Source organism: Microcaecilia unicolor, chromosome 6 (genome assembly GCF_901765095.1).
Source record: "Microcaecilia unicolor chromosome 6, aMicUni1.1, whole genome shotgun sequence".
In the NCBI taxonomy this organism is placed as follows: Eukaryota; Metazoa; Chordata; class Amphibia; order Gymnophiona; family Siphonopidae; genus Microcaecilia; species Microcaecilia unicolor.
In genome coordinates this window covers 165,400,662-165,425,457 of record NC_044036.1, presented here as the reverse complement: position 1 = coordinate 165,425,457, position 24,796 = coordinate 165,400,662, and the positions used below count along the sequence as shown (strand labels likewise).

General features: G+C 41.3%; 1 protein-coding gene across 1 annotated transcript in view; it reads right to left on the bottom strand.

The window, feature by feature from the left end:
• NUP210 (nucleoporin 210) overlaps nt 1-24,796 on the bottom strand; it is a 214,077-nt gene that overhangs the window by 4,788 nt on the left and 184,493 nt on the right. Inside the window, 7 exon segments of the mRNA XM_030206772.1 lie at nt 7-90; nt 187-294; nt 2,620-2,836; nt 4,322-4,572; nt 5,975-6,121; nt 15,956-16,079; nt 21,989-22,125. Of these exon segments, the coding sequence (XP_030062632.1) occupies nt 7-90; nt 187-294; nt 2,620-2,836; nt 4,322-4,572; nt 5,975-6,121; nt 15,956-16,079; nt 21,989-22,125 (1,068 nt within the window).

Genomic DNA, 24,796 nt, shown 5'->3' with positions numbered 1-24,796 from the left:
ACTTACTGTTATGCGCAGAATGAGGTAATGCCCTTGGGTAGAAAGCTGCTTGAAGAACTGGCTCTTTTGGTGAGAAAACTGCATGGTAGGCTGGAAAATACAGACATTATTAAGTTACAATACCTAGAAAAAAGAAGAGATAAAATCTGGAAAAAAATATTAGTGCAATACTTTACGTCCTCTTACCTATGATCATAACGGCTGCTCCAGCCAACAGTGCAAAGAGTGTGAAGAATATCACTTGATAAGAGTCAATGAAATGTTGGAACAAGCTTGCTCTTTCTCCAGAGCCAACTGGGAAAAGACAGAGAAAGAAAATACCATTTCTCAAACCGTAAGTAAAATGAGTCTTTTGCTTCTATCACAGTATATATAATGCTGTGGGTACAAAGAACGGAAGGCTGCCTCTTGTGAACCAAATATGAAGGACAATATGAAACTTGCAGAAAATGCTTATGTGCAACATGGGTTCTCCATATACAGGATGATAAATCATCCTCACGAATGGGTGAAGTCATTCATTGGTGCTGAGACAGTAGTTCTCAGAGTTCAGAAAGCACTTGAAACGTTTTGTGCGTGTGCATGAGCATCCCCACACCATCATGTCCCTGCACTGGTATCTCAGTTAGGGGGTCTTTTACAAAAGCGCAGTAGTGTTCGTAGCGTGCGCTAAACGATAGCGATGCCAATAGGAATATATGGGTGAGACTAGCACTTAGAGCACCTTTGTGAAAGGACTCCTTAGTAACGTAACTTCAATTCTAAGGGAGGTAGGAGGCCTGGAGGACAGATTTATACTGCTATCTATTTAGAAACTCTATTACAGGTAAACAACTCTCTAGTGATAGCAAGATGAATCCGCCATAAAAGTAGTTACTCCGAAAGAGTGCTTCCAAATCACACACAAAATACATGCTCCCCCCCCCCCCCCCCCCCCAAATCGTTTTCTTTCCCGGTGTTTTTTCTTGTTTCTTAAGAGTATTGTTAAACTGTTTTGGAGAACCATACAATTAGAAACTAGTCTCCTTTTTTCTATATTCTTTGGATGGTAGCTTTATCTAACCCACCCTCTTTTGGATTATAATATGTACTTGTACTATTTACGAGCTCTTTTAATTTGGTGGTTGATACAGTCCTGTAATTTTACATATCAATTTTCCCTCTTTTTTTAGGCGAAGTATATTTTTTTGCTGTTTACATATCTACAGTTTAATTCTTAAAGTGAGATGCTGCAGGTCCTTTGCTATTGGCGCAGCATCTCATACAAATATATGCGATTACGTATTTTTATACCTGCGTGCAGCTGGAGCATTCTTTTCATGCTTGGCATTGTAGTGGACTACATTCTGTGTGGATGCTCCAAATGTAAGTTTTTTGGAGGGGTTTTACAATGTCATGCTGTTTTAACTTGGCCTTTTTATAAGACCGTTAAGATGTTTCATTTGGGCAAACTGAAGCCTCATGGCCAACTTTAGCATGGTACTCACATAGATTTCTCGACAGTGCTATGTAATCCATGAACATCTTTGCACTCTGAGTCCAGTAAAGGTATGAAACGTAGCTGTAAAATTTGCCCTTGGGTGGTTTATATATTTATCATATGTTTATACGTAAAACATGCTGAGATGCCATTTGTCTTTAGTAAGAAACAAGTAAGAAATATGTGAGGAGTGTTTGCAAGATGATTCTGATATGCTGGTTCTTTCCTCTCTTTGTTGCTAATTTGAGCTTATGCGACACGCCGGGCAACATTGATCTGGGGGAAAGTTTAAGGCTGGAACAATGACTTTAGGAGAGACGACCATCTGAGTTTTTGAGCTAAGTACTCACCCTGAAATTTCTTGCATTTTGCGCTGTGTTGGCTTTTGACATCAGTGTGTATTGATGATATAAACACTATAACCAAGTGTGTGCTTTTGTTTGATGTTTTGCACTTTGGAATTTAGGTTGACATTTTGGATATTTTGATGCAACTCACACAGCAAATTATATAATAAATTTTCATTGGACACTGGGAAGGATTTTTAGCCAATGATGAGGAACAGATCATTGTGATCGCCTTTAGCTCTATAGAGCTGTCGATCTGGAGCTCTTTGAGGCTTTTTCCTTCCTTTATGTACAATACAACTTGCTTTATTCACACATATTTTTGCTATTATAGTGGGTCATTTTTGTTTTTTTTTGTTTATAGTGTTTTTGATTTGATTGACTCCATATCCTTTTGGATTATTCTGTAGTGGTCTTTATTTGCTGACATTTACTATGTTAGTATGTGTCTTCATGTGTCCTCCATTCTGGCCATTTCCGCTCCCTTTATCTTATCCTGAAATCTCCACCAGCTTGCAGCACACTTGGAAGACTGGCATTATCTATCACTGATCTAGAAAATGATTCTGCTTTACTTCTGATAAGGAGAAGTACTGCTTCCCAGTCTGGAAAGTGCTGAGCTTGTTGAGATTGGTTTTGGCTTTTGGAGAAAATTGTGCAAAAGTCCCCTTTAGCACTAACCCTGATACAGCCTGTTGAGGGGAAACGTGGCCATGTTGGGTGCCCTGTTTTGAATAAAATTGCACTTATTCAAGAGTTATTACAGAAAAGGCACAAACAGATGAAACTTACATTGAGCTGCAGTAATTGGGTCTGTTAGGTAAATCAGTGTTACTGGAATGGTGATAGATTGCTCTGTCAGCATGCTGGATACAGTAACGATGGTTGACAAGGAACCCTGGGTTAAAATTTTTACATCTGATATACCAAGTGTATATGTTACAAAACTAGGTAAGCCATAGGATTTCTCTTTCTCAAATGTATTCACCATGGGCGATGCAGACTTAACCTGGAATAAATAAGATGGCTTACAAAAAGGCAATTCTCTTCTGAATTCATTTTATTTAAATAAGTAAACAAACACATTATTACCCTTTTGCTAGAAAACAGCAACCTTTCAGCAGGGCCGCCAAGAGACTGAGCCGGCCTGGGGCAAGGCCCCCCCCCCCCAGGATCACCGCTCCTCCACCCCCAAGGATCCGTCCCCACACCCCTCAATTGCTACTTCTGTCACCTCCCTCTCCTGCTCCCAGGCTGCCTGTGCCGCAGTTCCCAGTCTCCACCTACCTACCCTCTGATCCCTTCTGCCTGCTATCCGACCCCTTCATTTAAATTAAAAAAAAAAAATCTCTAAAGCAGCAGGCACAGCACTGCTGCTCTAGAGATTTTTTTTAAATGAAGGGGGTCAGACAACAGAGAGAAGGGAGCTGAGGGTAGGCAGTTGGAGACGAAATTACGGCGCCAGCGGCCTGGGAGCGGGAGAGGGCAAGAGACTCCGGCGCCAGGCCTGGGGAATTTCCAAACCCCCCTCTCAGTGGCCCTGCCTTCCAGTGAACTTAAAAAGGCATATCATTAAGGGCCCCCTTTTACAGAGTGGTGGTAAGCCCAACACATATTTTTATTTCTGTAGCACTGATGTGTACCCGGCGGTAAATCAGGCAGTGCAGCATGCTGCTTGGTTACCGTCGGGTTAGCGTGGGAGTCCTTACCACCACCTCAATGGGTGGCAGTAAGGGCTCCCCCCCCTGAAATGGCCGTGCGGCAAGTGCTTCACTTGCCACACAGATATTTCTTGAAAAAAAAAAAAGAGCTACATTTTACCCAATTTCTTCCCCCTATAAATCTGACACCCGCCCTCCTATCCACCCTCTATTCCCCGAACTTCCAGATGTGAACAGGCTAGTAATAGCGACATTCAAGTGACACCTGCTTTGTAAGGATCTAATAATCAGCAGCTTTTTAAACACCATCCACTATGGGTAAGAAAACATCCAGATATTCAGTAGCAGTATCCGCTGACATCAAATATCCGGAGTTTGCACCCAGTGCTGCAGCTATTCAGATAGTGGCAATATTGAGTCGGGATAGTCAATGGCCACAGGACAGCTGAAGATCACCACTATCCAGATAAGTGCCAGTTTCCCCCCCCCCCCCCCCCCCCCCCCCCGCACCACTCAGATAGTTCCCCGGTGCTCCGAGGAAATATTCAGCAGCACTTGTCCAGATTAGTGATGCTGAATGCTGGTTCACTGATAACCAAACATGCTCTTTTGAATACAGACCTGTTATTGAACCCGAGTTATAAAACTGTCTATTGAAAATGAAAATTGTCATCATGCAAATTACAAGCAGCACAAACAAAATCAACCCCAATTTTCTGGAATAATCAATTTGCATGGATGATCTATATTTTTATCTTCTTATGGTGTTTAATAGTGTACATAAAAACAGGGAATTCTGTAACCCCCCAAGATGTGTTGACATGGTCACTCACCTCAAGATTGTCAAGAATTTCTGTGGCTCCAAATATTTTCACATCAGCACTTGGGTAATGGTTGCTTAAGAGTACTTCTGTTTGATCAGCATAAAACCCTGGATTAAACGGAACTTCTGCACTGCTCTGCTCTCCCAGGGAATGGATTCCCTGGATGGAAGCTGTGACTATGAGAGTGGTCTTACCCATGCTAAGGTCTTTAAGTTGCTTATCAGTCAGTCTGAGCATTGTGATAGAACAGCTGTAATGACCTGAAAATTAAGAACAAATACTTGGTTAATTACTCCACGCTTATTTATGTACTGAAAGAGCAGCAGCTACATAGCGAGGTTCTTTAAAATTTTGAGATGACACTGGCTGCCCAATGCTCAAAAGTAAACACAGGTGCTACAGGCCATTAGTGCCGGACTAGTGCCCACATATTCTGATGCACTATGCTCAGAGGCCCACACCACAGGAAACGATGAGCGCGGGAGAACAGCACAAATAGCATTCAAATTATAGGCAGAGAAATGTAAATGAAAGTCATCTCCTATTCAGCAAACAGGGTACCCTTACCACTGCAAACCCTGCACCAGCTCAGAGCTACCATTAGGGTGTCATCCTGTAACAGTCCATTACTGTAGGCAGATCAGGCAACATACCATAATGTGGAATTTTATAACTTGTCACATAGCCTTCAAAAAAGAGTCAAAGCACGCTAGCACCAGGGGCGTAGCTAAGTGGGGCCACGGGGGCAAGGGCCCCCACAGATTTAGCCCTGGCCCCCCTCTACTTTCAACCCCCCCTCCCCCCCCCGCTGCTGACCCTCCCCCGCCACTTTCGTGGCAGGACATGCATGCAGAACGTCGAGTCACAGAAACAGATCAGCGAACGTGCCGGAGACCGGCGCTGAAGAAGACTTCGGCTGGCAGGGGGTGGGGATCCCCGCCAGCAGAGGTACCTGGCGGTGGTGGGGGTCAAAAGTGGCGGGGGAGGGTCGGCGGGGGGTCGAAAGTGGCGGGAGATGGTTGGCGGCTGGGGGAGGTGGGCTAAAATATGCCCCCCCACCTTGAGCTCTGGATCCCACTCCTGCCAAGGTCTGGCTAGCACTAATTCCTACGCTCTGCATCTGGAGGGGCCCCTGTTTTTGAACCAGAGAAAAACAAAAACATCTTTCATATAAAACAATCCAGAGCACCTGCACAAAGCATCAAGCCGCAAGAGAAAGTAACTGTACAACTGGGATCCAGTTTGAGTAAACAGTGCTCATGAGTAACACTAATGTTTTGCATGTTTTTTCAGTTTCGCTTATTTAACTTTTAGTATGTGCTATCTTCCACCATACCCATAGTAATAAAATGGGCTGTTGTGGAAGATAACGTGCTAATACCATTAATGCATTCTACTACTATTACTTATAATTTCTATAGTGCTACTAGATGTATGCAGCGCTGTACACTGGTCACAAAGAGACAGTCCCTGCTCGACAGGGCTTACAATCTAATTAGGACAGACACACAGGACAAATAAGGGATAAGGGAATTACTAAGGTGGGAATGATAAGACATGGGTACTGAACAAGTGAGTAAGGGTTAGGAGTTAAAAGCAGCATAAAAAAGGGACTCCAACAGAGATATCTTATCTAAACTCTTCAAGCTTGAGAGATCTTACCTGCAACTGCATCAAATCCTGGTTTTGCTGTGAAAATATCATTTGGTGGGAAGGCAAATTCATTGTGCTGGAACCGAAGATGGCAGCTGATAGCATGTTCTGGGTGTAGTTCCTCAATAACTTCAATCTGAGCAGATGTACAGCCCCCTAAGTAAAAACATCATGCTCACTGAAATAAAGTTAGAACTTAATGTTCAAACATGACTACTAATTTACAAAATGATTTCAGGCCATTCTATAAATATTTATTCTACCTTTGTTTATATAGAATAGCCTCTCAGTGGAGGTGGTAGAAATAAGAACAGTTTCTTAATTGAAGAAAGCATGGGACACATTCAGAAGATCTCTGTGGGAGAGGGAGGGGTTGCAGAGCTTAGTAGTTAGTGGGTAGATTGGCTAGGCCGTCATGGCCTTTCACTGCTCTTAACATATTAAAGTACTATGCATCTTACAGAAAGGTGTTTTAATTAATGTCATGTTACTGTTTAATTAAAGCCAAGGATTGTAAGAATCAGTTGTAAAAATATGAAAGCAGTTCAATTTTGCCCTTCGTGGCTTTCCATGACACGTCAACTTAAGCGTATGGTAAAAATGATTGGTTATTCTGCAGACAAACAGTATGCTTATCTGAACAAGTAAAACTACTACTTTAACAAGAAATAACACAGTAATTCCACTGGAACATCTGTCAATGCTGTTCTGTTTGGTGCGACTCTTGTATTATCCATGAGAATGGGCAAGTCTATGTGGAAATAATCTTCTAGTGTAAAATATAAAATCACAGTTGTATATCAGGTACAGGATATACTGAATTACAATGTGATTTATTCTGTAGCTAATCTAATCCTTGTTCTTGTACATTTCAAGCATGACTGACTCATTAATGGAATTCTTAACTTTCTATTGACAAGCTGAATAATTCATTACAGGGCATCATTTGGGTCAAGGGGCCCTCCAAAAACATACTTAATATTGTTTCAACAGCATATCCCAATAATGGGTGAGCAAGCAAGTAGGACTATACATAGGGAATCAAAACAGAGGCATCAGATCTCACATAAAAGAGGCTAGCTGTTTCTTCAGACTTAGAGAACAGTTAAGGAAAACATACGGACTTTGGTAGGTCTTTTTCTATTTTCTTTCAATAGAAACTGAAGTTTCTACAATTGAGCTATATCTGGGAAACATGTCACGTAAGTCATTGCCCTTATACAGCTTTTGCTTCCATGGTAAAATATGTACAAAAGAATTACAAATAAATAGACTGTTTCTACATGCAAAATGCTTGCAAGATGAGTCCCACATGACACAAGTGGAAGAACTGTGAGAGGACGTGGCCAGGCTGCGAAGCATCTGTGATGAGAAATACATCAATGAAATGGTTCTTGAGGCATCAAGGATCTCTAATAGAAGTAAAGATGAAGCTGTAGTGAAAGAACAATTAGGTACAGATTACTACAGCCTGCAGAATCAACACCAACTGTTCTCTTCCTTTGAACTGAAGGACCTGTATACAGCCTGAAAATGGAAGTAGTGAGACCAAAAACCAGAAGCTGCTGGATCAGTGACCACAGCAAAGAGTAGTAGTGGCTAGTGACTTCCTCCTAAGAAATATACAGAGACATCCATTTGCTGCTGTCATCCTGGAAAGTATGGTATCTGCCTGGTGCCAAGATCCGAGATGTAGAGAGTTTGTTGAGACTCATCAGGTCCAACTATTATCCAGTGTTTTTCATCCAAGTTAGCAAAAATGATACTGCTAGGTATCTCCATGAATGTTTCAAAACTGACTTCATAGTTTTGGGAGAGGTGCGCACAGGTGGTATTTTCTATCAATCTTCTTTGTCGAGGATACAGGTCAAAGCAGAAAGACTCACATCCTAGACATGAATGCATAGCCATGTGAATGGTATCACAGCGTTTCTGCTTCCTGGACCATGATTATACAAGGACTGATAGGTAGAGACAGCACCCACCTATCAAAAAGGGGACAAGTGTCTTCCCTGACTGACTGGCTTACTTACAGAGGAGGACTTTAAACTAGGATAACTGGAGATGGGTTAACAAAGCTCCAGGCAAGTAAAACAAAAACATCTGTAGAAAAAGGAAACAAGGGCAACATCTGCCTGTATATTAATGCCCCAGTTAAGAGAAATAAGGTTTTGGATACAAAGGCTGTGAAGAGCCTGCCTAAGATTTACTGGCAGTCAGGGAGATGTGATTCAGAGAAGCATAACAGAGTTATACTACGCTATGACAAAAGGGAGGAGGAGTGACATTTTAGCAGGATCAACTAAAAATTTGAAAGAGTTACAGAGTTTACAACATACAGCCATTTGATTGCTGGCGAAGGGTAGAAAAAGTGATCATGTTATACCACTGTATGTGTGTTATCACTGGATACCAATTTCTTACTGGATACAGTTTAAGGTGCTGGTGTGAACCCATAGGTTGGTGTATGAACAACTGCAGAGTACGCTTGCTGCTTTGATTAGGCTGTATTGACCAGGAAGAAGTTTGCATTCTCAGGGTAAATTGTTGTTGGGAAGTTCCCTCGGTTCAGCAGATGCATCTTTGGTCAACTAGATGAGCGGCCTTTTTAATTTAGTGCCTGAGCTTTGGAATGCTCTCCCACAAGCATTGCGGGAAGTTCAGTTGTATGTTTTAAGCGACTTTTAAAGGCTCATTTTTTTTCCAATTAGCAGTTTCTGGCGTGGCCTAGTGGTTAGAGTGGTGGACATTGGTCCTGGGGAACTGGGTTCAATTCCCACTTCAGGCACAGGCAGCTCCTTGTGACTCTGGGCAAGTCACTTAACCCTCCATTGCCCCAGGTACAAATAAGTACCTGTATATAATATGTATGCCGAATTGAGCCTGCTATGAGTGGGAAAGCGCGGGGTACAAATGAAATTTTAAAAAATTAGTACAGATTTGAGGGAGTGGATTTTTTTTTATATAGGGAGGGGTTTTGCTGTAGTTACTGATGAATGTTTGATTCTGTCCTACCTTTTAATGGCATTCCTTTTCTGATTATTATTATTTTCTGTTTTTTATATGATGTACACCACTGAGGTCTAACAAAAGTTTGTTGAGTGGTACAGCAAATAAAATAAAATGAAACTGAGAACTGCAGGCCTTGAGATAAGGAGAAGGCACTGGGAGTTAATCTGGAAAGAGGGAATTGAACATCTATTCACTCTGATGCTATACACAGACCTCCTTCACAAGCAGAAGTGGACAGGGTTTTAATTGAAGACATTCACAATATTGCTATGAAAGGAGAGATATTATTGACAGGTAATTTCCATATTCCAGATGTTAACTGGTACATGCCTGCTGCTGTGTCATCTGCAAGTAGGGAAATCCTATATTCTCTATCAGGAGAACTGTTCCAGCAACTGGTAATAGAACCCACATGGGAAGGGGAGGGGGCATACTGGACCTGATGCTTATAAATGGGGGGAAGAGTTTCTCATATTATAGTGAGTGATGGAGGGTATTCAATATTAGGAAAGCATTGAGAGGGTTCATTCGAAAGTGAAAGTATTAAACTTCAGGAAAGTTTTGTCAAACTGGGGAACACCTTAAGGAACCATTAGCTTGGTAGGAACATCTGGGGGAAGTAAAAAGGCAGTGGGCAGAACTGAAATGAAATATTTTAAGAGCAACAAACCTTTATGTTAGTAAAACTGTAAGAAAATAAGGTAGCTATGGTTTTCTAAAGTACATAAGTACATAAGTAGTGCCATACTGGGAAAGACCAAAGGTCCATCTAGCCCAGCATCCTGTCACCGACAGTGGCCAATCCAGGTCAAGGGCACCTGGCACGCTCCCCAAACGTAAAAACATTCCAGACAAGTTATACCTAAAAATGCGGAATTTTTCCAAGTCCATTTAATAGCGGTCTATGGACTTGTCCTTTAGGAATCTATCTAACCCCTTTTTAAACTCCGTCAAGCTAACCGCCCGTACCACGTTCTCCGGCAACGAATTCCAGAGTCTAATTACACGTTGGGTGAAGAAAAATTTTCTCCGATTCGTTTTAAATTTACCACACTGTAGCTTCAACTCATGCCCTCTAGTCCTAGTATTTTTGGATAGCGTGAACAGTCGCTTCACATCCACCCGATCCATTCCACTCATTATTTTATACACTTCTATCATATCTCCCCTCAGCCGTCTCTTCTCCAAGCTGAAAAGCCCTAGCCTTCTCAGCTTCTCTTCATAGGAAAGTCGTCCCATCCCCACTATCATTTTCGTCGCCCTTCGCTGTACCTTTTCCAATTCTACTATATCTTTTTTGAGATACGGAGACCAGTACTGAACACAATACTCCAGGTGCGGTCGCACCATGGAGCGATACAACGGCATTATAACATCCGCACACCTGGACTCCATACCCTTCCTAATAACACCCAACATTCTATTCGCTTTCCTAGCCGCAGCAGCACACTGAGCAGAAGGTTTCAGCGTATCATCGACGACGACACCCAGATCCCTTTCTTGATCCGTAACTCCTAACGCGGAACCTTGCAAGACGTAGCTATAATTCGGGTTCCTCTTACCCACATGCATCACTTTGCACTTGTCAACATTGAACTTCATCTGCCACTTGCACGCCCATTCTCCCAGTCTCGCAAGGTCCTCCTGTAATCGTTCACATTCCTCCTGCGACTTGACGACCCTGAATAATTTTGTGTCATCGGCGAATTTAATTACCTCACTAGTTATTCCCATCTCTAGGTCATTTATAAATACATTAAAAAGCAACGGACCCAGCACAGACCCCTGCGGGACCCCACTAACTACCCTCCTCCACTGAGAATACTGGCCACGCAATCCTACTCTCTGCTTCCTATCTTTCAACCAGTTCTTAATCCATAATAATACCCTACCTCCGATTCCATGACTCTGCAATTTCTTAAGGAGTCTTTCGTGCGGCACTTTGTCAAACGCCTTCTGAAAATCCAGATATACAATATCAACCGGCTCCCCATTGTCCACATGTTTGCTTACCCCCTCAAAAAAATGCATTAGATTGGTGAGGCAAGACTTCCCTTCACTAAATCCGTGCTGACTTTGTCTCATCAGTCCATGTTTTTGTATATGCTCTGCAATTTTATTCTTAATAATAGCCTCCACCATCTTGCCCGGCACCGACGTCAGACTCACCGGTCTATAATTTCCCGGATCTCCTCTGGAACCCTTCTTAAAAATCGGAGTAACATTGGCTACCCTCCAGTCTTCCGGTACTACACTCGATTTTAGGGACAGATTGCACATTTCTAACAGTAGCTCCGCAAGTTCATTTTTTAGTTCTATTAATACTCTGGGATGAATACCATCAGGTCCCGGTGATTTACTACTCTTCAGCTTGCTGAACTGACCCATTACATCCTCCAAGGTTACAGAGAATTTGTTTAGTTTCTCCGACTCCCCCGCTTCAAATATTCTTTCCGGCACCGGTGTCCCCCCCAAATCCTCCTCGGTGAAGACCGAAGCAAAGAATTCATTTAATTTCTCCGCTACGGCTTTGTCCTCCTTGATCGCCCCTTTAACACCATTTTCGTCCAGCGGCCCAACCGACTCTTTGGCCAGTTTCCTGCTTTTAATGTATCTAAAAAAATTTTTACTATGTATTTTTGCTTCCAACGCTAATTTCTTCTCAAAGTCCTTTTTTGCCCTCCTTATCTCCGCTTTGCATTTGGCTTGGCATTCCTTATGATCTATCCTGTTACTTTCAGTTGGTTCTCTTCTCCACTTTCTGAAGGATTGTTTTTTGGCTCTAATGATTTCCTTTATCTTACTGTTTAGCCACGCCGGCTGACGTTTAGTCTTTTTTCCCTTTTTTCTAATACGTGGAATATATTTGTCCTGAACCTCCAGGATGGTGTTTTTAAACAGCATCCACGCCTGATGCAAGTTTTTTACTCTGCGAACTGCTCCTTTCAGTCTTTTTTTCACCATTTTTCTCATTTTGTCGTAATCACCTTTTCTATAGTTAAACGCTAGCGTACTTGATTTCCTAGTTTCACTTCCTTCAATGCCAATATCAAAACCGATCATATTATGATCACTGTTATCAAGCGGCCCTCGTATCGTTACCCCCTGCACTAGATCATGAGCACCACTAAGGACTAAGTCTAGTATTTTTCCTTCTCTTGTCGGTTCCTGAACTAGCTGTTCCATGAAGCTGTCCTTGATTTCATCAAGAAATCTTATGTCCCTTGCGTGTACAGATGTTACATTAACCCAGTCTATATGCGGGTAATTGAAATCCCCCATTATTATTGTGTTGCCCAGTTTGTTTGCGTCCCTGATTTCCTTTAACATTTCCGCATCCGTCTGTTCGTCCTGGCCAGGCGGACGGTAGTACACTCCTATCACTATCCTTTTCCCCTTTGCACATGGAATTTCAATCCACAGTGATTCCAAGGAGTGTTTTGTTTCCTGCAGAATTTTCAATCTATTTGATTCAAGGCTCTCGTTAATATACAATGCTACCCCTCCACCAATCCGATTCACCCTATCACTACGATATAATTTGTACCCCGGTATGACAGTGTCCCACTGGTTATCCTCCTTCCACCAGGTCTCAGAGATGCCTATTATATCTAATTTTTCATTTAGTGCAATATATTCCAACTCCCCCATCTTATTTCTTAGGCTCCTGGCATTCGCATATAGACATTTCAAACTATGTTTGTTGTTCCTAAGTACATCATGCTTAGTACTTGACAGTATTAATTGGCAATCTTTTGTCTGATTTTTATTGTTATTTAAAGATATCCGATCTACTACAATCTCTTTTGCAACCTCACTATCAGGATACTCTATCTTCCCTGTTATGGTGATATCTTTGAAAGATACCTTATCCCGAACCATGCTCTTTTGAGCGACTGTCGGCCTTCCCCCCATTTCTAGTTTAAAAGCTGCTCTATCTCCTTCTTAAAGGTAAGGAAAAAGATAAGCCTTCATAAACTATAAGACACTACAGAAAAAGGAAGATCTGGAAAAGTCAAGGGCAAAAAAAAAAAGCCAATACAGTAAAATAGGGTGCAAGACTTTCTTTTACCTAGTGATGGAAAGAAATATAAAAGTGGCACATTCAGATTCAAGGGTGAAGGGGAAGAATATATAGAAGCGGATGAGAATAAAACAAAATTGCTTAAGAAATGTATCTGTTCACAGATAAAAGACCGCAAGAAACAAGAAAGACCAAGGAGGAATGGAAGCGAAGTGAGGTAAATCTTGAATGATTTTTCAGATGACAGCATTTATGACGAGTTGGATTAACAGGAGACAAGGTGATAGGGCCCGATGGAATATATGCCAAAATTTCTGAAGTATGGTGTACCACAAGGTGCATTACTGTCGCCTCTGTTTTTCAGTTTGTATGTACATCCAGTGATTGATAGAACTTTGAAATATGGAATTCATGTTCATTCTTTTGCAGATGATGCTCAGTTGTATGTTGCACTGGGCTCTGCTCGAGAGATTCAGTTGGAGAAATTGAGAAACTGATTGAAATTAAGTTGATGAGGAATAAGTTGCATCTGAATGTATCTAAAACAGAATAACTGTAAATTCTCCCATGGATAAGCTCAGGTTCATAGTTTGGGTGCATTTTTGGATGTGGGATTAACTATTGATAACCATATTTCTCAACTGGTTTCTTCTTCTTCCTTTTATTATGTGCATCAACTGTGTAAAATTTGAGGTTACTTCTCAGAGTCAGATTTTGTCCTTGTTGTATGCCTATGTAATCTCATACATAGATTATTGCAATGTGCTGCTTGTGGGGTTGCCTAGTAAGAGCTTGAAGAGGCCTCAGTGGGTTCAGAATTTGGCAATTCAGCTTTTGAAAAATTTGGCGTTGTGTGACCATGTTTCACCCTCTTTTCTATTATTACATTGGCTTCCTTACTGCAAATGGTGTTATTTTCAAGATGTTGGCACTAGCTTTTAACGTTTTTCATGATATGGCTAGAACTAGGATGCAGGCATGCCATGTTCCAAACAGAATCACAAGCTATGTTTCCTGGCCAAGAACTAGTATAAAATGTAGGGGAAATACTCCAGGTGGTACCAGATGTTGTCTCATAGAACCACTGTCTAATAGAGGCCAATTCCAACTAAGCTTTAAGCCTAAAAGGAACAAACGACCAAGAAAAATATCACTTTCCCCACTATTCTTGTGATAACACCTTCAAATTTCTCAAATCTGAATCTATAGGCACTATTTATTTTATTGGGATTTATTAACTGCCTTTATGAAGAGATTCACCCAACTTACAATTTTAACAGCATTAACAATGATCAAGTATAAATATGGTCAATATGAAAAAAGAACAATTCTTGATACTTTGCTATAGCTTCTTGTCATCTTGGGCAAAACATTTTATATATCCTGTTATCTCTGAACACTAAATTAAAGCTGAAGGCCCTCTGGTGCCATGTGTCATCTCATCCTGCATTACATGTGGATAAACTGGAATTTTATAGAAAGAGAGATGTGTTTACTGTTTATGGTGTCTTTTTTTAAGGGCTACAACTTTATGAAAAATATTGGCATGCCAAAGTTTTGAAGAAACCCACTGAATACCAAACAAACCTCAGGCTCCTTCTTTCTATAACCTGATAGTAATATATAAAACCAGCATTTTTGCTCCTAATGTTAGAACGAAAGGAACTTTAAATTACTCCCTGAAGATTTCTAATGGTCTCACAATTTCTTGGTTAATTCCCTTTATTTGTTTATTTATTTTTGTCATTTAATAGGCTACTTCTCCTGTGGACACGTTCTTTAAGCATTTCTTAATGTGGCACAATATAAAACTGTTCATACAGCTACACAACTTAGGGGACCCTTTAATTAAGCTGCAGCAAATAGTGACCTTACTGTGCCCTTTTGCAGGTTTTTTTTTTTCCATGAGCTAAGGCCATTTTTACTGTAGCCATAAAAATGGCCTTTTTCTATTTTTTGTTCTTAAATCTTGTGTACGGCTTGCTGTCTTGTACAGGGTCTCCCACCTCAAAATGCACCAGCTGTAGTTGGGGTTGGTTTCTTGATGAATATATTTGCATATGCTTTGAAGTTTCTTACATGTGTTATTTTACCACAGATCCCACCCGATATTCAAAGCAATTTAAATGGCCAAAAGAGGCTCCTGGCCATTTAATTTGCTTGTCTGGGGCTTAGCAGCAATATTCAGGGGCATTTAACAGGACAGTGTTGCTGAATATTTCCTTTTAATGGCCAACCCCTAAGGGGTGGGCCAGAGGTGGACTTTGGGTGGAGAAGCAATAGCGGTGATATTCAGCCCTCTTATCAGCTGACAGCCCATATAAAATTAGGACAGAAAAAAGGCTATCCTAATTTTATCTGGTGAAGTGAACTGGGCACCAGTCTGAATATTGGCTGATGCCTGGTTACCTTCTGGGTAGTGGCTCTGGCTGTACCCCCCCCCCCCCCAATCTGATCCACCCCTCCCACCTACAAAATAGGAAGAACTCCCCCCCACACACACACTCCCAAAGGCCTACCTTAAAGAATCTCTGGTGGTCCAGTGGTAAATGGGCAGGAGCAATGTCCACTCGCTCCTGCCCATGTTCGAGGCCCAAACAAAATGGCTGCCGTGACCTTTAGTACCAGCCGCAGTATTTCCCTGGGCATTCCTTTCTACTTCCATTGTCTTACCACATCCTCATCCCCTTCCCTCCACCACTGCAGTGTACTTTGTGATACATTTGTACATTCAGTTAACACTGTCCTTTGTCTTAATCTGCTCATTTTATTTTGACCTGCTGAAAGCTAGTATAGAAATGTATAAAGCTTTACAGCATAAGAATTATCAATTTGTTTGGGTGGCCATTCTGGCTGCACACTGAAATAGACTAACACAGTAACCACACTATTTTACCCTAAAGAGAAAAAAAGAAAAAAAAAAAGCAGGGAGAAAATGTGCAATTAGAACATACCTTTCAAATTGTTGTTCTTCTCCCCAATTATAACTATAACCTTTGAAGCTGCAACTGCCTGTAATCTGCTTTTCACTCCGCTTACATGCATGGCTGAGGTCTTCTGTGGTGCATAGATCTGTACCTAAAATGCATTCAAGTTATCCAAATTGGTGAAGGTTGTCAAACTAACAAAGTTTATATATGCTAGACTGGTCTTTCAACCTTGATTTTCAGTCTAGTCTTGGCTTTGTAGATGGTGGAAACTCAAATGAAAGCTACTGACCCGATTTAAAATTGCCTTGAGTTTTACTCATCCAGCATGAGAGCTGGAGTCTATATCTACACAACTTAGAAGCCCCTTTTATTAAGCTGCAGCAAAAAGTTACCTTAATGTGCCCTTTCACAGGTGTTTTTCCATGCGCTAAGTCTATTTTTACTGCAGCCATTTATGGCCTTTTTCTATTTTTTGTATTTAAGCTCATGTCCTAATGCTGCCATTAAATAAAATTAGGACGTGCACTCATCACCACCCATTTTGCAAGCGGCAAGGACTCATGCGCTATTCCTGCACTAACCGATTAGAGAACGGAAATATAGCTGTGTTAAGTGATTAGCTAACTGCCTACTCTCTGCCCCCACAAATGCCCGCCTCCGATCGGTGGTAGAATTAAGTGCAGTATGAACAAACTTTAAACTATTTTAATTTATTTATTGGGATTTATTAGCCACCTTTATGAAAAGAATTATCCCCAACTACTCTTAAGCATTGCAGAACCTTTCTTCAGACCAAGGGCACATATTATTTATTTATATCCCGCCTTTATGCAAAGCGGATGACAAATATACATAAGCAAAAAAAACATGAATACACATAACCATATTACTCCTTTCTTTGAAACTGTGGTTCAAGTGAGCTCTTGAACTTTCATAGAAAGTCGTGAACTCCATATTCACCACAGTTGCAGAGTTCCAAATAAAGTATCGTGTGCAGATAACCTGCTCAACAGTGTCCCAAGACCCTAACTAGGGGATAGTAAGGCACGACTAAACATACAAAAGAACTCTACCCTCCAAAGACAACTATAAAAACACTGAAATATGTAATAGTTCTAATTTCAAAAACTATATCACCAATAGATTATATGGACCGAGGGGAGAACTATCAGTGCCTGAATGACGTTGTAATGGTTCGAGGCACCAGGATTCATGAACATGTCAATTTGAGCCCTGTTTACTAAGCCGCGCTGTAGGCACACAAATATTTTAGTGCACGCTAATGCTACAGACACCCATTGAAATATAATATTACATATTTCAGTATTTTTTTATTGTTGTGTCCTTGGAGGAGGCTTTTTCGTAGAAGAGTTCTTTCTTATGTTCGCATAACCTGTTCAGCAACTCCTAGTACTACCATTACACTGTGTAGAATAATTTTCTAGATCAATGGTTTCCAAACCAGGGCCATAGCTAGGTGGGCCACAGGGGCATGGGCCCCCACAGATTTAGTCCAGGCCCCTGGTACCTTTGCTGGTGGGGGTCCGCAACCCCCGCCAGCAAAGGTACCTTGCGGCGGCGGTGGGAGTCGGAAGTAGCGGGGGAGGGGCGGCAGGCTAAAATATGCCCCCCCATGCCGAGGTCTGGCCAGGCCCCTTTCCCAAAAATGGTCCTGGAGGTACCCCAGATAGTTAAGTTTTCAGGATATCTACAATGAATATTCACGAGAGAGATTTGCAGGCAATGGACCTCATCAGCTTGGCTTTAACAGTATTCTCCAAATCAAAGAAGGCCTCATACAGCTTCCTATCAGAACTCATCTTGACAGCAATTGGTAAGGTCATTTTTATATACCACTTGGTAATTTCTGAGCCCCTGATGCAGCTCTTGTGTGGGCAAAACATGGCCTGTGTTGGGCTTTTCTGGTTGTATTTCATCTAAAGTTTTGGAGAAAGAAAATAGCAGATCAAAACCATTAAGTCTATCGCTCAATTTTCAGCTGGCATGGTCACTGCACTAATTTGCAAACCAGCACAGGTACTTAATACATATATTTAATGCTATCTATACAGGTAGTAGTGCCGAATACACATCATGCAGTGACTATGCCAACACTATTTATTTAAGGTTAGGACTGCCATTCAGGACGGTTAAAGCTAATGAGATAGAGCCCATTATTCAAGGAATTTATGCTTTAAATTTTGAGAGAGATGCTCCGAAAATTTATTAGGGCTGAGTACCTAAATTTATAGTCAAAATTTCACTAAACTCTTAACCTTAAGAACATAAAAATGGGTGACAATGGAGGCAGATTTAGTGTGGGGAAAATGCGTAGGAGCTTAGTACTGATTTCCAGCACTACACTCATAAATTAAATGACATTCCTAAATTTATAAGCATAACTTTAAACCTCTAAACTGAAATTTCAGCTAAAAGAGACCCATTTACTGATTTACCATGTGGTCAACTGCTTTGAGGTAGTTTAACAGTTATCACTCACAGTAAAACCGCTTGTTAAAGTGATTTTTTTTGTGTGTCAGGGGACGTGGCAAGGGGGAGAATGGGCGTGGAATGCATTTGACAGTTAACACACTGCCCTTACTGCATGCTAATGCAGCATTAATGTGGCACTAAGGGGGAGATTCTAAATATGGCACCTAAAATATTGGCGTGGAAATCAGTGCCAACTAAGCATATTCTTTAAGCGGCGCCTAGATGTAGGCGCAGTATGTAGAACACATGTAGTCGATATTTCAGCACCTAAAACTACACACCTCCATTTACAGCAACAAAAATGTGGTGTAAATCCTGACATGTAGATTTAGGCGCATTAGGCCATACTCTATAACTATGCACGTAAACTTTGGAACGTCCACAACCACACCCCTTTTTGCATACGTGAATTAGAAGTTAGGCACACTGCACTACAGAATGAGCTTAGCGAGTTGTGCGCGTAGATTCTAATTATTGCCAATTAGTGTTCATTATTGCTTGTTAAGAGCTGTTATCAACATTGATTAGCTTATTAAGCCAACTAAGTTATGTGTGTTGTTATAGAACACGCTTGGATTTCGGCACAGAATGCTATATAGAATCCGGGGGGGGGGGGGGGGGGGTAAGTGCTTCCAAGTTAACCAGAGCAGCTACCATGCATTATTACAAGTGTTAACCTGCAACAGCAAACAGCTACCCATGTGCTATTTTATGGTGCAGGGATTGTGTCTGAGGGCAGACAGTGGTGTGTTCTGTGCTAGGTGTTATCGTTGATGATACATTGAAACCTTCTGCTCAGTGTGCAACGGCAGCTAAGAAAGCAAATAGAATGTTAGGTGTTATTAGGAAAGGAATGAAAAACAAAAACGAGAATGTTATAATGCCTTTGTATCGCTCCATGGTGCAACCGTACCTCAAATACTGTGTGCAATTCTGGTCACCGCATCTCAAAAAAGATATAGTGGAATTAGAAAAGGTACAAAGAAGAGTGCTGAAAATGATAAAGGGGATGGGACGACTTCCCTACGAGGAAAGGCTAAAGTGGCTAGGGCTGTTCAGCTTGGAGAAACGATGGCTGAGGGGAGATACGATAAAGGTCTGTAAAATGAGTGGACTGGAACGGGTAGACATGAAACATGTTTACTCTTTCCAAAAATACCAGGACTAGTCAGCTTGCAATGAAGCTACAAAGTAGTAAATTTAAAACAAATCGGTGAAAATATTTCGTTCCAGAGAATGTAAGAAATGCAGTTAGCTTAGTGGGGTTTAAAAAAGTTTGGATAGCTTCCTAAAAGAAAAGTCCATAAGTCATCTTGTAACCTGTGCTTACTGCAGCAAAAATGACATACCAAAGGGGTGTGCTGAGGCATCTCGTGGTAATTTCCGGATGTGTGTGCACTACCTATGCGCTAAAAATTTACATTTATTTTATGGTGCAAGGAGTGTGTCTGAGAGGGCAGAGTGGGGGTGTTTTGCGGTAATCAATCAGCGCAGCTACAGTGAGAAACTTAGAACATGAGCCTTTTCCACCTACATAATGGGTGGAAGTAAGGGCTTATGTGCTAATCTGTTTTAATGGGCACACACTAATGGTAAAATTAGCATGTGGCCATTAATACAAAAAATAGGAATTTTGGCCATTTTACCTCAGCGGTAAAAATGGTTTTAGTGTGCGGGAATGACCTGTGTAAGTGCAGGCTAAGGCCACTTTTTAACTGGTGTTTGGTAAAAGGGCCCCTAAATTTGCAGGTACCATGCAGGAAAATCCTGCGTTAAGCCTCTTACATTTCAAAGACTGGCTGAAAACAAAGGCACAAATTTAGGACCTCAGCTTCTTATGAATATCAGGTTATTAATTTTTAGGGCTGCCTCTGCCCTGCCATAACCTGGCTCACCATTATATACCACTTGCCAATTTAGTGATTTAAATGGCCCAATACAATATGTATAATTTTTGAAAATATACAAATGTGTATTTATTGGCTGTCAGTGAATGCATAATTTGCTTTGAATAACGGCTCAATAGTAATTTAATATCTGATGATACAGCGAACAGGGAAATAGCCAATAGCACAAAAAATGCAAGAACTTTTCCACTCAGCAGTCATCACCAAGCAATATATATTAGTGGAACCAAGCCCATTTCCTCAACAAGGAAATGGGCCCTAGGAAGGCTGTCTTGTAAGCGATTTTTTCTCTCTCCTCTGCCCTCCCCTCCATGTCCAGCAATTCTTCCCTCCCCTCCCCTGATTCTCCTCTTCCCTGCCCTCCCACCCGTGTGCTGTGATTCTCTCCTCTCCTCCCATTCCATCCCATCGATTCTCCTCTGCTCTCCCCTCCCTCAATTCTGTTCTTCTTTGTACCTGAACGTTCTCTGGCTGGCTGGCTTCGTTCTGTTCGTAACATCCCCTGACGTCAGCTCGCCTCCAGCGTTCCCTTCCCTCTCACTGTTCCGCCCTCTGACGTCATTACGTCTTGACATGAGGACGGAATGGAACGCTAGAGGCTGACTGACGTCAGGAGATGTTATGCACCCAGCCAGCCATGGAACGTTGGAGGTACAAATTATTATATAGGATGGTACAAACAAGATCTCTGCACATGCTTTGTGAAATTTCACATGGATGTTAACATGTCAATGAGAAACACATTGACCCAATCAAAAACTGTTCAGCATCTGGAACAAGCAGGCCTAGGAAATGGAATCAGCTCTATCACACAATAGAAAATCCAAAAGTGCTACTAGATCAAATTGCTTTCTTTACAACTGGATGCGCAAACTATGATAAAGATGAGCTTACACTTTTCTGAATGCATTCCCTTGTTTTCTCTCAACCTGCTAAAAGAAAGAAAGACCCGGCACAAAAAAAAGTCAGAAGAATTTAGGGCCTCTTTTACAAAGCCGCGCTAGCGATTCCTGCGCAGCAAAGAAAGGAAAGGAAATCCATTCAGCTCCTATAGGTTTCCTCTCATTTGCTGCGTGGGAAATCACTAGCACGGTTTTGTAAAAGAGGACTTTTATTTTTTACCAAGAAGTTTGGAGGAATGTTCCAAAGAACAAACAGAAGTCCAATATCTCCTGAAAAGTTTATGCTCCTTATAAGATCACATAAGTCAGCTGGACCCAACATGGTCCAAGTGACTGTGGTACTGTTGGTGGGCGACCTCAGGATTATGTTTTCATTACACTCCTGATGAAGTATTCTCCCCTAGTAACTATGATCACACATTCTGAGCTGTAACCCCTGAGGAAGGCATAACAGCCGAAATGCGGACCATGTCGGGTCCAGGTGACTTATGTGATAAGGAGAATAAACTTTTCAGAAGATATTGGACTTCTGTTCGTTCTTTGGAATATTCCTCCACTCTGTTGCTTGTTTAATTGCTGTGGAAGGATTTTCCCGCCCCGTTTGCTTTTGGTTACCAAGAAGTTTCACTTTACTTCAATATCTGTGTAAAGTTTTCTATGGGAAGAACAACAGTACCTTCAGGAGAAATATAACTACAATATTGAAGTTCTTTCTATGTTATCTTTAATGGCCTTGCTGAAAGTTAGTGTCTTACCTCCCTATATGTTTTAAGTTGCCCAGGAACTTCATAATAAACAGTGACAACCCCTGAATCCCTTGCAACAGCTGCACCAGTTTTTGGATGAACTTGAAGAATGTGGTTTGATGAAGAGCTCCATATTCCTGAAAAGCCTGGTGGGAAAAAAATTGGGTTACCTGTTTTTTTTTTTTACATTTGTAAAATGTGAATTCTACAGCTGTAGTAAATGAAAGGAGTTTTGTAACTCATGACTTGTTTCCTTGAGAACAGATCCCAGAGCCCTTGCAAGCAGAAGACCGTTCACTTAACTCTGAATTCAAAAACTACATTCAAATATGAAAAAAAATATTCATTTCTCAAAAGCAAAAGAAATACAAATATTGCTATTTTATAAAGAAGTTAATTTTAAGCGGTCTTTCAACAACAACAAAAAAAACACTTCCTGGCTATTAATAATGCAGCCTAAGTAGATAGGTTTCTTGGATGATGACAGCCACTAATCAAAGACTGGAAAAGAAGAAAACTGACTTGACAGTGTAAGTATCACTTGTGGGTAAGAAAACAACTCATTGTGAAGAATGCTACATTCAACTTTCATGTGTTCACTACATTCAGTATCTCTTAGTACGGGGGTGGGCAACCACAGTCCTTAAGAGTCACAACCCACTTGTGTTTTCAAGATTGTAACCAATGAATCTATTTGCATACAATGGAATCAGTACATGCAAATCAATTTCATGCATATTCATTGTGGAAATCTTGAAAACCCGACTGGGTTGTGGCCCTCGCGGACCATGGTTGTCCATTTCTGTCTTGTGTTTCCTTGAGGCCAACTAAGACCAATTCCCATCATACCATCTTGCATAAAATCTAGGGATGTGCCTTCATCATTTGAAGTGCACCGGAATGGAAGTGATTGAGCGCCTCCCTTTGGCAAGTAATATTTTCATCTATTATCGGCTTTATTACTGCTACTTGCAGTTTGAATTTGATGTATATTGCACCTAACAATGGTTTCTAAATAATCTAAAAATGATCACTCTTACACAATCCAATCTGTTCCAAAAGATCCAAAACGGAGCCTACTACACCAAAGAAAACTGCCCTTCTGCCAGACATGCCAACTCCTCAAGAGGCGATGGCCAAAGATATAAAATCCCTACGTGATTTAATGACTCAAAATCTACTCAACACTGCTGAAATAAAATCAGAAATATAGAAATATCAATATTACTCACAAGATCTAGCACTAGACGAGCTATTGGAAGAGCGCATGACAGTGCATGATCTGCAGGTCCAAGAAATGCAGCAGTGTCTTTATAAAACTGGACACCTTGCAAGCAGAAATGACTGATCTTACCAATCATATGCGAAGGAATAAAGTTTGTATCCTTGGATTACCAGAATCCTGCCAAGGCTCGGATTTATGCATGTTTCTACAATTAACCATTCCTCGATTTCTTGGGCTGGAATTTACTGAACGTATACAAAGGATCTCATCATGGCCTACTAAAGGTGCCACATTAAGATACAACCAAGTGCTTCAATTCCTACAAGCAGCTAAAGACAAGAAGTCCATCATAAAACATTACTGACCCCAGACCTGACCAAAACCACGGCATGGGAGAGGAAAAGCCTCCTGGACATGAGACTAAAACTAAAGGTCCTTGGGGCTCAATATGGGGTTTTCTACCCTGCAACTAGGAAGATTACTTATTGCAATATCACAAAAACGTCTATCCTGAAAATCTCCACCTTTACTTAGAACAGGTGCATTTCTCATGTGAGTGATCCTTCCAGCTTGTCCTATTCATATTGTAGTTCCTTTCTGTTGTCTCCTGCTTGTTTTTAGATATTGCACACCACTATGATATGCAGGTTAGCTAATGACGGTATAGCAAACCTGTATAAACTATAAACTATTGTCACCGGAGAACCATTTTTAAAAATGAAAAATTCCAGCAGAATTCTTATTCAATTCTTTCACCACAAAAGGAAAAAGTGAGTGCCAATTTGGATCTGCACGTACATCTTGCTATGCGTTATATGTGCCCAAATCCTATAGTGCACAACCCAAAGGGGAGTATGACCATAGGAGGTGCACAGGTGGATCAGGGGCGTTCCTAAAAGTTGTCAGTGGTGTTACAGAATATTGGGGATGTACACCTTAATTGGGTACTGAGAATTACTCCTGGTTTCAGCAAGCACAACTCCTTGTGCCCACATTTGGATGCCGAAATTGTCACTCAATGATATTCTATAAATGGGTGCTTATTTTTGAGCTGACTTTGTGGCACTGTGGCAGTGTAGGGTTCGTAAGTCTATAGTTCAGCGTTTCATTGGCTCTCACTGTCCCCGCCCTCACATCGAGGGAACGGAACGCTGCATAGTTGCCAAGCAAACAAATGCAACGTCACAGGAACGAAGAACCAATCAGACAGAACGGAACTTGGAGGAGGGAAGTGGAGTGGATTGAATTTCTAACAAACAATCATATACAGGGAGGTACGAACATCAGTGGAGGCAAGTGCACAGAACGGAAGGGAAGACAAACATTTAATCACTTTGTCACTCACATACACACACACACACACACACACAGACATCACGCACACACTCAATCACTCTGTGTATCTCTCTCTTACACTGCAAACTGCAAAACACACTGTTACTCTCAGTCTCTCACATGGGCAACTGTATGTTGCACTCTCACGAGTAAGGAGCTCTTCTGATGTGATTGTCAAACTGATTGAAGGGCCTGAACAAGGAAAACTTTTACCACATTGTAACACAGTTTACACAAAAACTATTGTTTATAAAGAA